Source organism: Nerophis ophidion, linkage group LG27, assembly GCF_033978795.1.
Source record: "Nerophis ophidion isolate RoL-2023_Sa linkage group LG27, RoL_Noph_v1.0, whole genome shotgun sequence".
NCBI classification, from domain to species: Eukaryota; Metazoa; Chordata; class Actinopteri; order Syngnathiformes; family Syngnathidae; genus Nerophis; species Nerophis ophidion.
The window spans coordinates 21,742,898-21,758,309 of record NC_084637.1 but is presented as its reverse complement, the minus strand read 5'-3'; the positions used below and the strand labels follow the sequence as shown (position 1 = coordinate 21,758,309).

Sequence of the window (15,412 nt, the reverse complement as noted above, 5' to 3'; positions counted from 1 at the left end):
TTCTCCAAGGCTACCAAGAGACTTTGGGCCATGTTTGACTCACTGCGGGTGTCCCAAGGCGTGCTGCAGCGGGCATTTAAGGCCGCGGCCACGGGTGAAGAACAGTGGCAGGTGGTGGTGCCAAAGGGACTGCAAGGGGCGGTGCTTAGGGCAGTGCATGGGGAAGTTGGGTCTGGACATTTCGGAGTCGCCAAAACACTTAAGCGGCTGCGACAGGGGTTCTATTGGGGTCGGCAGAAGAGAGATGTGGATGATTTCTGCCGCCGCTGCGACCCCTGCGTTGCCCGCAAAGGCCCCACTGGGCGCTCACAGGCGCCACTCCAACAGTTCCCAGTGGGGTGCCCCATGGACAGGGTGGGGATTGACATTACGGGGCCGTACCCACGGTCGGACAAGGGGAACCGCTATGTCCTTTCCGCCATTGACTATTTTACAAAATGGCCAGAGGCATACGCCATTCCCAACCAGGAGGCAGAGACCATTGCTGATGCCCTGGTGGGGGGCATGATAAGTCGGTTTGGCGTTATGGCGTCTCTGCACAGTGACCGGGGCACGAACTTTGAGTCCCGGGTGTTTTCCGCCTTGTGCGAGCGCCTGGGCATCCACAAAACCCGCACTACCCCATTGCACCCTCAGAGTGATGGGTTGGTGGAGCGTTTCCACCGCAACCTGGGAGACCAGCTCGCCATTGTCACCTCCCGCCACCAGCGTGACTGGGACGAACACCTACCGCTGGTGCATATGGCGTGTCGCTCTGCTGTCCAGGAATCCACGGAGTGCACGCCGGCGCTTCTAATGCTAGGGAGAGAGATGCGCACACTAGCAGAGCTGGCCTTTGGCCGCCCTCCTGATTCCCCGGCCTTCGCTGCAGGACCAGAATACGCCAGGAAATTACAGGACCGGCTGGACTCAGCCCACAGTTTCGCTCGGGAGCGGCTGCAGGAAGCTGGTGTGAAACAAAAGCGCTACTATGACATGACGACCCGAGGGAGGGACTTCGTGCCAGGCGAGTTGGTCTGGGTTTACAACCCGATTCGGAAGAAGGGCCGCAGTCCCAAGCTTGACAGCAAATGGACAGGGCCCTGTAGGATACTCCAGAAGCTGGGAGAGGTTGTGTATCGTATCCAGCTGCCCGCCCGGGTAAGGAAAGTGGCCCTCCACAGAGACAGACTAGCCCCCTAACGGGGGGATCCCCCTTCCCCTGCCTCGGATACACAGGTGACCTCTCCCTTGCCCACCTAGCCCGTTCCCAACACCCCGCTTATGCCCCAGGGAGAACCAATTTCCCCTCCGCTTGTGTCCCCCGCCCCTTCCAGCTCCCTCCCCAGGACTGGCACACCTGACCCAGTTGTCCCATTTCTGGGGACTGGAAGGGAGCGGCCGAGGCGGAAAAAGAGGCCCCCGGACCGCTTGCAAGACTTTGTGGTGTCCTTAGACTAGGGAAAATGGGGTGCGGTGTTGTAAACCTGTTTTGTGTGATGTAAAGGTTACGTTGTCTACATTGTTTTGTTTTCACTAATGTGTTGCTCTGATTTACACGCTGTTGTGATGTCACCAAATGTTGCCTTTCGGGTCAGTCCTCGAGGGAGAGGACTTTTTGTAAGGGGGGGGCGGTGTAGCGGCTGCCAGGGGTGTTAGCGAATGGCTTTGGCCGGGGGGCGGGACTTCCGGGAAGATATAGGGAAGTGACGTTGTTGATAGAGGGTGTGTGTTCGAGTTGCCCGGGAAGTCGGCTGGAAAGACACATGAGTGCTGTTGTATGGTTGTTTTGCATCTTGTGCGATAAAGATACAATAAAACGGAGAAGTTGTATGAGCCTGCATTCCTGGGATTATTACAATATGTACAGCGAGCAGTTAACAAAGTGAGCTCAGAAAGCATAAGAACAAGTTTAGACATTTGATTATTTACAGTCCGGGGAGATGGGATGTGGTAGGGGGAGGGTCTTAGTCTAGGATTGTAGCTGCCTGGAGGTGTTCCTTTAGTGCGGTTTTGAAGGAGGAAAGAGATGCGCTTTCTTTAACACCTGTTGGGAGTGCATTCCACATTGATGTGGCATAGAAGGAGAATGAGTTAAGACCTTTGTTAGATCGGAATCTGGGTTTAACGTGGTTTGTGGAGCTCCCCCTGGTGTTGTGGTTATGGCGGTCATTTACATTATGGAAGTAGTTTGACATGTACTTCGGTATCAGGGAGGTATAAAAATGTTTATAGATAAGGCTCAGTGCAAGTTGTTTTACTCTGTCCTCCACCCAGAGCCAGCCCACTTTGGAGAAGTGGGTAGGAGTGAGGTGTGATCTGGGGTGGAGGTCTAGAAGTAACCTGACTAGCTTGTTCTGGGATCTTTGGAGTCTAAAGTTTAGGGTTTTGGAGGTGCTGGGAAACCATTAGCGCATGTGTAATCGAAAAAGGGTTGAATGAGAGTTCCCGCTAGAATCTTCATGGTGCTTTTGTTGACCAGAGAGGAAATTCTGTAGAGAAATCTTGTTCGTTGGTTGACCTTTTTGATTACCTTGGTTGCCATTTCATCACAGGAAAGATTAGCCTCTAGAATGGAACCTAGGTAGGTGACCTCATTTTTCCTGGTGATAACAGTGTCATCCACTTTAATAGTGAAGTCACTGACTTTCTCAAGGTTGATTTGGGACCCAAACGGGATGCATTACGTTTTACCCAAGTGTATGGATAGCTTGTTGTGAGCGAACCAGGTGAAAATTCTACAGAGTTCAGCACTGAGGATTTTTTCCACCCGGATACCAGCAGGACCGAGTCATCTGCAAACCAGGAACAATTCACAGTCGCATGCTGATGACATGTCATTTACGTATATTAGGAACAGTAAAGGCCCTAATATACTGCCTTGGGGGACTCCACAGCTTACTGAGAGGGAGGGCGACACTGTGCCGTTCACCTCTACCTCCTGTCTCCTCCCCTCCAAGTAAGATTGCATCCAGCTCGATGAGGTTTTATCAAGTCTGATTGCTCTGAGCTAATCCAACAGTATAGTGTGGTTTACGGTGTCAAAGGCCAGCATGACCATGCCGCAGTATTTGCCCGCGTCCACCGCATGTTTGATGTGGTCGGTTAGATAGAGAAGGCATGTGTCAGTGGAGTGGTTAGCTCTGAAGCCGGATTGGAATTTTTACATGAGATTTTTGGTGGCAAGGTATCTATCGACCTGTTCATAAACTATTTTTTCCATTACTTTCGAAATTGAACTGAAAATAGAAACAGGTCAGTAGTTACCAGGTTGTAATTCGCTTCCTTTTTTAAAAAGGAGAGTTACTCTTGCTATCTTGAAATCTATTGGTCCTTGGCCTTGTTTAATTGACTGTAGGGATGGTATTGGCCTGGTGATGAGCGGCGCCTGGCATTCACACCAAAGTTAAAAGTTAAAGTCAAAGTACCAATGATTGTCACACACATTAGGTGTGGTGAAATTTGTCCTCTGCATTTGACCTATCCCCATGATCACCCCCTGGGAAGTGAGGGGAGCAGTGGGCAGCAGCGGTGCCGTGCCCAGGAATAATTTTTGGTGATTTAACCCCCAATTCCAACCCTTGATGCTGAGTGCCAAGCAGGGAGGCAAAGGGTCCCATTTTTTTATAGTCTTTGGTATGACTTGGCCGGGGTTTGAACTCACAACCTACCGATGTCAGGGCGGACACTCTAACCACCTACTGAGTAGGTAATCTTTGTCTCATCAGACCGTCTGGCCACTCTACCATACAGGTCATACAGAGTGGTGGATTGCTGCAGAGATGGTTGTACTTCTGGAAGGTTCTCCTTTCTCTACAGAGGAATGTTGTAGGTCTGACAGAATGACCATCAGGTTCTTGGTCTCCTCCCTGACTAAACTAAGATGGATGCAGCTATTTACAGAAACATCCTGTATGAAAACCAAGTTGTAAAGTAGCTCTTTCTTAAAGGGGAACATTGTAACCAGACCTATGTAAGCGTCAATATATACTTTGATGTTGCAGAAAAAAGACCATATGTTTTTTTAACCGATTTCCGAACTCTAAAAGGGTGAATTTGGCGATTGAAACGCCTTTCGATTGTTCGCCTGTCGGAGCGATGACCTTTCGCCCGTGACGTCACATCGTGAAGCGACCCGCCATTTTCTCAAACACATTACACACACCAAGTCAAATCAGCTCTGTTATTTTCCGTTTTTTCGACTGTTTTCCGGTACTTTGGAGACATTATGCCTCGTCGGTGTGTTGTCCGAGGGTGTAACAACACGAACAGGGACGGATTCAAGTTGCACCAGTGGTCAAAAGATGCGAAAGTCCCTCGTTTGTTCTGCACACTGTACCGGCGACAGCTATGCTACGACAGAGATGGCAAGAATGTGTGGATATCCTGCGACACTCAAAGCAGATGCATTTCCAACTATAAAGTCAACGAAATCACAAAGGTGAGTTTTGTTGATGTTATTGACTTATGTGGAGTGCTAATCAGACATATTTGGTCACGGCATGACTGCAAGCTAATCGATGCTAACATGCTATTTAGGCTAGCTGTATGTGCATATTGCATCATTATGCCTCATTTGTAGCTATATTTGCATCCAGCCTTTCCCTCCGCCCACATTTAATGCCAAACAAACACATACTAATCGTTGGTTAGAAGGCGATTGCCGAATTCGTCCGCGCTTCCTCCCGTGCCGCTGTTTGTCGTCATATGGCTCAAAAGCTTCTGTTTCTTCTTTAGTTTCGTTTTCGGTACCTGCCTCCACACTCCAACCATCCGTTTCAATACATGCGTAATCTGTTGAATCGCTTACGCCGCTGAAATAAGAGTTTGAATCCGAGCTACCTTTCTGTACTATCCTCCACGTTTGTTTCTGGTGGCTTCACGCAGTGACGTCACAGGACAATAGACGGGTAGATATAGCGATGGTGTAAATCAGGCACTTTGAAGCCGTTTTCCGGGATATTGCGTGATGGGTAAAATTTTGAGAAAAACTTTGAAAAATAAAATAAGCCACTGGGAACTGATTTTTATTGGTTTTAACCATTCAGAAATTGTGATAATGATTCCCTTTAACAAAATGCTAGTCTTTTTGATTTCCAATTGAACTATGATATAAGGTTAAATAGTTTATTAAAAAAATATCTCGGGCTTTGTAAAGCTACTTTGACTCAAGATACCATTTAAATACCAAGATAACGGCGGGAGTACAAAGATGGTTGTCGTAACTAAACCGAAACTGAGAATTGTAGGATGATATATACCGTATTTACTTGAATTGCCGCCGGGACGCTAATTAATTTAAAACCTCTTCTCACTCCTGCGCTTACCAAAGGCATGCAGTAAAAATTAGAGTGTGATGTAAGCTTGGACCTTAAATCCTACTGAATAGCTCTTAATCTTCTTTCTTTGATGCGATTTCAAATTACCGGTATTGAAATCAGCCTCCTACATTTTGAAAATGATGACAGGGGAAATGTCACTCGAGACGTTACGAGTTTGACCAGGCGGTAATACTAAGCATGCGCTAATTATTTTGTGAAGCGAGTTTGACCCGGCAGTAATTCAAGGCCCTGTGGCAATTCAAGGAAATACAGTAATAGTGGGTTCCACGCTATTTATGCTTGTTATATATTTGAATATTGTCAAAACTTTTGTAAAGTTAATCCTATTTCAGGGTCGGAAAACTCTATAAACTGTGTGAAATAAAAGTCCTAAACATAAGATACAATCAGAAGAAAAATAAGTTGGAGTAGCTCATTTTTAACATACAGTGCAGGCCAAAAGTTTGGACACACTAATTTAATGGTTTTTTTTTATTTTCATAACTATTTACATTGTAAATTGTCACTGTATGCATCAAAACTATGAATGAAAACATTTGGACTTATGTACCTAACAAAAAAAAGGTGAAATAACTGAAAATATGTTGTATATTCTAGTTTCTTCAAAATAGCCACCCTTTTCTCTGATTACTGATTTGCACACTCTTGGCATTCTCTCAATGAGCTTCAAGAGGTAGTCACCTGATATGGTTTTCACTTCACAGGTGTGCTTGAAGCTCATGGAGAAAATGCCATGAGCAGTAATCAGAGCAAAAGGGTGGCTATTTTGAAAAATCTAGAGTATAAAACATGTTTTCAGTTATTTCACCTTTTTTTGGTCAAGTACATAACTTCACATGTTCATAGTTTTGATTAGATTAGATTAGATAGTACTTTATTTATTCCGTCAGGAGAGTTCCTTCAGGAAAATAAAAATAAAAATGTGACCATCTACAACAGGGGTCACCAACGCGGTGCCGGCGGGCACCAGGTAGCCCGTACCGACCAGATGAGTAACCCGCTGGCCTGTTCTAAAAATATCTTAAATAGCAGCACTTACCAGTGAGCTGCCTCTATTTTTTTAATTTTATTTATTTACTAGCAAGCTGGTCTCGCTTTGCTCAACATTTTTAATTCTAAGAGAGACAAAACTCAAATAGGATTTGAAAATCCAAGAAAATATTTTAAAGAAATGGCCTTCACTTGTTTAAATAAATTCATAATTTTTTTTTACTTTGCTTCTTATAACTTTCAGAAAGACAATTTTGGAGAAAAAATACAACCTTAAAAATGATTTTAGAATTTTTAAACACATATACCTTTTTAAATTACTTCCTCTTCTTTCCTGACAATTTAAATGAATGTTCGAGTATATGTATATATTTTTTATTGTAAAGAATAATAAATACATTTTAATTTAATTCTTCATTTTAGCTTCTGTTTTTTCGAGGAAGAATATTTGTGAACTATTTCTTCAAACGTATTATGATTAAAATTAAAAAAAATATTCTGGCAAATCTAGACAATCTGTGGAATCAAATTTAAATCTTATTTCAAAGTCTTTTGAATTTGTTTTAAAATTTTTGTTCTGGAAAATCTAGAAGAAATAATGATTTGTCTTTGTTAGAAATAAAGCTTGGTCCAATTTGTTACATATTATAAGACAGTGCAGATTGTATTTTAACCTATTTAAAAGATGTCATCAAAATTCTAAAATTAATGTTAATCCGGAAAAATTACTAATGATGTTCCATAAATTATTTTTTTAATTTTAGATTCGAATTAGCTAGTTTTTCTCTTCATATTTTTCAATTGAATTTGAAATTTCAAAGAGTCGAAATTGAAGATAAACTGTTTCAAAATTAAATTTTCTTTTTTTTTTCGTGTTTTCTCCTCTTTTAAACCGTTCAATTAAGTGTTTTTTCCATCATTTATTCTCTACAAAAAACTTTCCGTAAAAGGAAAAAAAAATCAATCAATCAACCAATGTTTACTTATATAGCCCTAAATCACTAGTGTCTCAAAGGGCTGCACAAACCACCACGACATCCTCGGTAGGCCCACATAAGGGCAAGGAAAACTCACACCCAGTGGGACATCGGTGACAATAATGACCCAGTGGGACGTCGGTGACAATGATGACTATGAGAACCTTGGAGAGGTAGAAAGCAATGGATGTCGAGCGGGTCTAACATGATACTGTGAAAGTTCCATCCATAATGGATCCAACACAGTCGCGAGAGACCAGTCCAAAGCGGATCCAACACAGCAGCGAGAGTCCCGTTCACAGCGGAGCCAGCAGGAAACCATCCCAAGCGGAGGCGGATCAGCAGCGCAGAGATGTCCCCAGCCGATACACAGGCAAGCAGTACATGGCCACCGGATCGGACCGGACCCCCTCCACAAGGGAGGGTGGGACATAGAAGAAAAAGAAAAGAAACGGCAGATCAACTGGTCTAAAAATGTACGACGGAATGACAGACAGAAATACCCGTTTTTTATATATATATATATATATATATATATATATATATATATATATATATATATATATATATATATATATATATTTAATAAACGTAAATTGAGCAAATTGGCTATTTCTGGCAATTTATTTAAGTGTGTATCAAACTGGTTGGTACCCCTTCGCATTAATCAGTACCCAAGAAGTAGCTCTTGGTTTCAAAAAGGCTGGTGACCCCTGATCTACAATGTAAATAGTCATGAAAATAAAGAAAACACATTGAATGAAAAGATGTGTCCAAACTTTTGGCCTTTACTTTATCCTATACTATCTTATTCTATATATTTTGATCTAAAACATTTATGTAGTAAAAACTAATTTTGGATTTTTTAAAGTTATATACAAGGTTACTTTGACTCATGGGAGTACAAACCTAAACCGTCACTGAAAATGGTTGGCTGATGGTATGATGCAAGCCGCATACATTTCTATGCACCAGTAGCATGATCCTAAGGGTCTGCCTATAAAATTTCTGTGAGGTGTTTATGTGGGAGTCAAACCTAGGGGTCCCCAAACAACGGACCACGGGCCAAAGCCTTAAGTTGTTTATTTAATTGTCTGACCGCTTCTATGTTAACTACCCCTCTTTGTTTCTAATGTCTATTTTCTACTTGATGTACTCTATTTAATGGTACTCTTTTTTTTTTTTGCTGCATCTGATACATATACTGTAATACTGTACATCAGGGGTGTCCTACACGTTTTAGCTCAGGGGCCGCATGGAGGGAAATCTGTGCACACGCGGGCCAGACTATTAAAGTCAAGGCACTTGTTAGGCTAAGTTCAAGGGTGGACCCCGGAATGTGAAGTGAAGTGAATTATATTTATATAGCGCTTTTCTCTAGTGACTCAAAGCGCTTTACATAGTGAAACCCAATATCTAAGTTACATGTAAACCAGTGTGGGTGGCACTGGGAGCAGGTGGGTAAAGTGTCTTGCCCAAGGACACAACGGCAGTGACTAGGATGGCAGAAGCGGGAATCGAACCTGCAACCCTCAAGTTGCTGGCACGGCCGCTCTACCAACCGAGCTATGCCGCCGAATGCAGAGAATGGTGGCAAGGTATGTGGCGAAAAATGAAAATATTTATTAATAAGTCCAAAATGGTAACAAAGGGTGATGGGGCAAAAGCGCACACCATGGGAAATTGAACAAAAGTAGTGTCTTTCAGAGGTTGGCGGAGTAAAGGCCAGGACGCACACAGCGTGGCAAAAATAGTTCTCTCGAAACAAGGTGGCTAGGAAACAAAACCACAACTAGGTCAAGATTAACAGGAATATGCGAAGGCAACATACCAGGGCAGCTGAATCATTGTAGCACATGTTCAGGAACAATAACCGGCAGGGTCCAGCTGGCGGAGACGCGCTTAAATGCTACCGGGAAGTGATTAGCAGCAGGTGTGCCTCGTTGGGGACAAAAAGACTGGGGAAAGAAACTGACAAACCAATAGAGAAGGCAGGGAGAAGACAACAAACACAACAGCACTAAAACTAAATACCAAAGACAACTTCTGATTGTTTTCTTTGTCTTACTTTGGCCAAAAATAAAACAAACACATTCTGAAAATGTGACAATATAAGTATTGAGAAAAATACCTGGCAGTGGTAACGTTTGGATCAGGGATCCCCAAACTATGGCTGTAACTTCCTCGTTCTTCTGCTTCGTCTCCTTGTGTGTGCAGTTTTTTTATTAAAAATCCGTACATGTTGTAACGTGATTGGGCAGGCAAGCTGTTTATATAACAGGAAAGCGGACGTGAAAACAGGCTGTCCCCACTCATGTCCGCATGGGGCTGGAGGGGGCGTAAATTTCGGGAGATTTCCGGGAGAAAAACTCTTCCGGGAGGTTTTCGGAAGAGGTGCTGAATTTCGGGAGTCTCCCGGAAAATCTGGGAGGGTTGGTAAGTATGCTGGCGCCACAGTCCAGGACTAGCATCGACTGCGGCGCATGGTACGTGCTGCTGAGAAGGTCATTGGCTGCAAACTCCCACCCTTCCAGGACCTGTTCTCCTCCAGGACCAGGAGGCGTGTGCGTCGGATTACAGCTGACTCTTCTCACCCTGGACACAAACTATTCTCCCTTCTCCCCTCAGGCTGGAGACTACGGTCCATCCAGACCCACACCTCCCGCCACCTGAACAGTTTTTTCCCGTCCGCCATCGGGCACATGAACATTAACAAGATCTGATAGCTCAGTTACAGCTTATGTTATTCTATTCTGTGTTATATGAGTGAGAACCCGAGTTCCCTCCCTCATATTCCTTTCCATACTAAATTGTACTCCATAATCCCATCTGTTTTAGGAACTTCACTAAAATGCACTTGTTACTGCTTAATGCCCCTTTGAGAGTTTTCTTCATGTCTCCCATCTTCCACTTGTAGTCTTTTCTTATCTAAACTGTGTTTCCCCCAATAAATGATTGTACCTGTCTCATAATCCAGTTGGGTGTTTACTCATGAGGCGCCACATCTTTTTCAGTTTGGTTTGTGTCAGGTTCAAACACCAGTGACATCTGTTAGACAAGACAAGAAACAAAGGAAATCAAACAGAGACAGGATTCAATTTAGCTCAAAGAAGAGAGCTTGTGCACTTTTACCCTATTAAAATATCGCCCCGCCGCTCTGAGGAGGGAGTTCCACGCCTCCTCATTTATTTGGGCATTTCCCGATTACATGGCTGCAGCTGTTTCTAAGGGGAGGGGGTCATAAACTGCTGCCACCCTCAGTCATAAGCAGTTTAAAGAAAAGGTGCCTGGAGCGGTGTCATGTTCTGCTCCCTCTCTGCTTTATAGATCACGGGTCATGACAAGGTCTTCCTGTGGCTGTCAATAGATCAAAGAAACCGACACCTCCACATGGCATCCCATCGCACACAGTGGAGGTTTGCAAGCGGCAGGCCTTTTGCTTGATAAGGACAAAGACAGCTTTTGTCTTCTAGCAAGGCAGCCTGAGCTAATGGGAAAACAAGTTGTGTGATTACTTATATACAATTATTCTGACAGTTTGTCCAAATCAAATATAAATGCAATGCTACATAAATATAATGTAATTCCTTTGAGCCAGTGAGGTCATGATTTGGTGTACCTTTTTTGACTCACGGTTTCCACCTTTAGTCAAGTAACCTTGACTAGAAAGAAATGTTTGCTATAAATAATTATATGTGTTGTACTGAAAAACCATTGAATTAAACCTGAGATTAATCAAAAACTAACACACTAGTGTCACAGCGTTGCATGAAATGCTCACGGCAGCCATTGGTGTACTCTACTGCAATCTGTGTGACAATCTGTCACTTCATTTCTGTTAGTTTTTCGTGTTTTTGTATTTACTTCCTGTTCAGTGCTCTTATTTTGTTATATTTCCTGTTTTATTCACGGAGCACTGTTGTTTTTCTGTTTTCATTGATTGGCAGCGGTTCACACCTGCTGTCAATCACACTACTCTCTAATTATGTTTCACTCGAGCACTCCTCAGTGCTCGATGATAAAATCTATGTTGGAGAATTTACTATGCAAGACTGCTTCATGTTTATTTCTGTTTCTTATGAGTATTAAATTATTTTCTTACCTTCACTCAACTCTCCTGGATTCTTGCATCATTGGGGGCACACAACTGCAGCCATGCGAGTTCCCAACAATCTGGGTACCATGATTCAAAGTAAACTTGTAAGTCCCAGCTGTACTCGGGCGGAAGGTGGGGCTACCTCATCTACATATAGTACTTTATATACCAAGCAGGTACAGCACTGCGCAATATTGAAATGTGTAATGTCTTCTATTATTTTATTTGATGTTTTAGCTGCATTATATGGTAAAACATGTGTTTGTACTACATAGCTTTTAGCTTAGGGTGTCTTACCCAAATCCCTTAACATGCTAACGTTAGCATGGTAACTTTTTTGTAGCAAATTACGACCAGAGACTTGTTAAGCGAGCAACTGAGAGAGCCCGTTGTGGCACTAGGAGATCCCCGTCCGGCGGACAACTTGCCCCATTATCAGTTGCAGTGGCAGCATCTGAACCCATGCAAGTGGGCAGAACCCGTTTGGGGGTGGGTGAGAGGGAAAGAAGGTTGAGGCAGCACCTTTGTCTCTACTGCGGGGGTGAGGGACACATGGTCCGTTACTGTCCATCCCAACCAAAAGACCAGACTAACCAGCAAGGGAGATCCTGGTGAGCCATTCGACTCTTCCCCAGGAACAAGGGAACTCGGGCATCCTGTTTTCCGCCTCCTTGACGTGGAACAACAGCAGAGTGGAAGTTAAGTCCTTTCTGGACTCTGGGGCGGACGATAGTCTGACGGACTACGGGTTCGCCCAACAGAATGGGATTCCCTTAGTTTCCCTGGACAAGGACCTTCCAGCCCAAGCTCTGGACGGACGTCCTTTGGGTCCCATCAGGTACCGCACGGAGTCCCTACTACTCAGTTTATCCGGGAACCATTCAGAGACCATCCGTTTCTGGGTGCTGGAGGCCCCCGTCGCTCCAGTGGTTTTAGGGAGATCATGGCTAAAGCAGCATGACCCGCACATCTCTTGGACCTCCGGTGAGATCATGCCATGGAGCACCCTCTGCCACGCTAACTGCTTGAAGGCAGCCTCGGCCCCCAGCAGGACCACTCAGAACCGTAAAGCCCCGGTCGACCTCTCTACCATCCCAGAGTGCTATCATGACCTCGCTGAGGTTTTCAGTAAGGAACGCGCTCAATCGCTTCCGCCACATAGACCTTACGACTGTGCTATCGAGCTACTTCCCGGGGCCCCCCTACCTTCCAGCCGTCTTTACAACCTGTCCCTTCCCGAAATAGAGGCCATGAGGGATTAAATCACAGAATCACTGGCGTCTGGAATCATTACCCCGTCCAAAACCCCCAATGGCGGCGGGGTTTTTCTTCGTGACCAAGAAGGATGGGTCCTTGCGACCTTGCATTGACTACCGGCACTTCAATAGCATAACTATCAAGAATAAGTCCCCACTGCCCCTTCTGAACAGAACTTTTGAACCCTTTGCACTAGCCACCATCTTCACTAAGCTCGACCTTCGCAATGCGTACCACCTGGTCCGGATCAAGAAGGGTGATGAATGGAAGACGGCGTACAATACTCACCTCGGCCACTGTGAGTACAAAGTCATGCCTTTTGGCCTCACAAACGCTCCCGCTGTTTTCCAGACGCTGGTCAATGACATCCTTTGTGACATGCTGGACCAGTTTGTTGTAGTTCACCTGGATGGCATCCTCATTTTTTCTCGCAACCCTTAGGAACACGAGCAGCATGTTTGTCTGGTTCTTCAGCGACTTCTGGAAAACCGACTCTTCGTCAAGGCGGAGAAGTGCTGTTTTCATGCTTCTTCGGTGGACTTTCTTGGCTTCATCGTTGAGAGGGGTCACGTCAGGGCTGACCCCGAGAAGGTCAAGGCAGTGGTAGCTTGGCCACAACCCACTTCCAGAACGGAACTTCGGAGATTCTTGGGCTTCGCTGGGTTTTACAGGCGATTCATCCGTAATTTCATCCGCATCGCTGCACCCCTCATCTCACCTCATCCAAGGTAAATTTTTTGTGCCTTCAGGGGTCTCAAGACCAGCTTTGTCTCCGCACCTGTTCCCATCCATCCTGACTGGGACTGTCCATTTTTGGTAGAGGTGCACGCCGGGGTTAGGGGCCATACTTTCCCAGCGGTCTAAAATTGATAATCTGCTTCACCCGTGTGCATTTTTCTCCAGGAAACTCTCTCCTGCAGAACTTAACTATGATGCTGGGAACAGAGAACTGTTGGCAGTCCACGAGGCGTTAGTAGAATGGAGACACTGGTTGGAGGAGGCAAAGCACCAGTTCCAAATACTGACGGACCATAGCAACCTTCTCGCCATCCGATCAGCCCGGAGGATCAACAACCGTCAGGCAAGATGGCAACAGTTTCTTTCCCGGTTCGACAACATACTGTTTTACAGACCGGGATCCAAGAACCAGAAGGCGGACGCACTATCAAGAGTGCACATTGCGGAGAACACTTGCCCTAATATCCCCGAAAACATTCTGCCATCAGCCCGTATTGTGGGTATGGTATCCTGGAGAGTGGAGGACCAAGTGAGGGAGGGTCTTCAGGCTCGTCCAGGTCTTGGGGGCGGACCACCAGGCAAGTTGTTCGTCCACCGTGAACTTCGTCCCCCGAATCCTGGATTAGGCACATTCCAGCCTTTTTTCTTGCCATCCGGGGTTCCAACGGACCCTGTCTTTCATCCGAAGACGTTTTTGGTGGCCATCAATGGCCGCCGACACATGGGAATTTATTGCTGCTTGTACCACTTGTGTTCGCAGTGAACCATCTCACCAACCTCCGGCTGGCCTCCTACGCCCTCTGCCGATTCCAGCTCGTCCATGGTCGCACACAGCGTTGGACTTCGTCACTGGCTTTCCTACAGCTAGAGGTAACAACACCATTCACACCGTTGTTGATCGGTTTTCCAAGGCAGCCCGCTTTGTTCCTCTCGGCAAACTGCCCTCTTCCTCCGAGACGGCGGACCACCTAACTTTGCACGTCGTCAAGCAGCATGGAATCCCCATGGGCATCGTTTCAGACCGGGGCCCCCAGTTTACCTCCAAGGTATGGAAGGCGTTCTGCAAAGGGATTGGGGCCTCGGTCAGCCTCACTTCGGGATATCACCCCAGAAGCAACGGACAAGCCAAGAGAGCCAACCAGAGTTTGGAGACCATGCTTCGCTGCGTTGCCCAAAATCAGCCCTCGTCCTGGAGTAAGTTCATCCCGTGGGTGGAGTAGTCCTACAACGCCATGAAGAGCTCCGTCACCGGTATTTCCCCTTTTGAATGTTCTTTGGGCTACCAACCTCCCATGTTTCCACAACAGGAGCTCGAGATTGCAGTACCATCTACGAAAGCCCACATCAAGAGATGTCAGAGGGTGTGGAGAGCCGCCCGTTCGGCCCTGGTGAGGGCATCCCAGAGGATGTGTCGCAGTGCAAATAAACATTGCATCCCGGCACCTTCCTATTAGCCGGGACAACGTGTCGTGTTGCTCGCCAAGGACCTTAGCTTCCAGGTACCTTTCAAAAAATTAGCTCCCCGTTTTGTTGGTCCTTATCCCATATTTTCCATAATCCACCCCGCATCTGTTAACTTGGCTCTCCCACCCTCAGTCAAGCGACATCCGGTAGTCCACGTGTCCCAGATAAAGCCGGTGGCGGAGAGCGCTCTTTCCCCCTCTACCCCTACCCCGCCCCCTCCTACGTTCCTTGAAGACGGCGACCCGGTTTGGACGGTAAAGAAGATCCTCAAGGTCCGTCGACAGGGTAGGGGGCTGGTATACTTGGTCGACTGGGAGGGATACGGACCGGAGGACAGATCTTGGGTGCCGGCCCCCTACCTGGCCGACCCCTCTCTTCTGGAGGACTTCTACCACACCAACCCGGGGGCCCTCAGACGCTCGTCGGGTGCCTCGCCTAAGGAGGGAGGTACTGTCACAGCCCGGTCTCGAACCCACAATCCATCCACAGCAAGATCCAACACTCTGTCTGGCAGCATGCCAGGACAAGCCCCCGCACGCTCTGAGCACTTCACGCCCACGCTTCGCCGC

General features: G+C 46.1%; 1 protein-coding gene across 1 annotated transcript in view; it reads right to left on the bottom strand.

Annotated features, from left to right (window-relative positions):
• tm9sf4 (transmembrane 9 superfamily protein member 4) overlaps positions 1 to 9,161 on the bottom strand; it is a 77,971-nt gene extending 68,810 nt beyond the window's left edge. The window contains exon 1 of the mRNA XM_061889708.1: positions 9,120 to 9,161. Within this exon, the coding sequence (XP_061745692.1) occupies positions 9,120 to 9,146 (27 nt within the window). The 5' untranslated portion in view covers positions 9,147 to 9,161. The remainder of the gene's footprint in view (positions 1 to 9,119) is intronic.
• Positions 9,162 to 15,412: the final 6,251 nt, after the last annotated feature.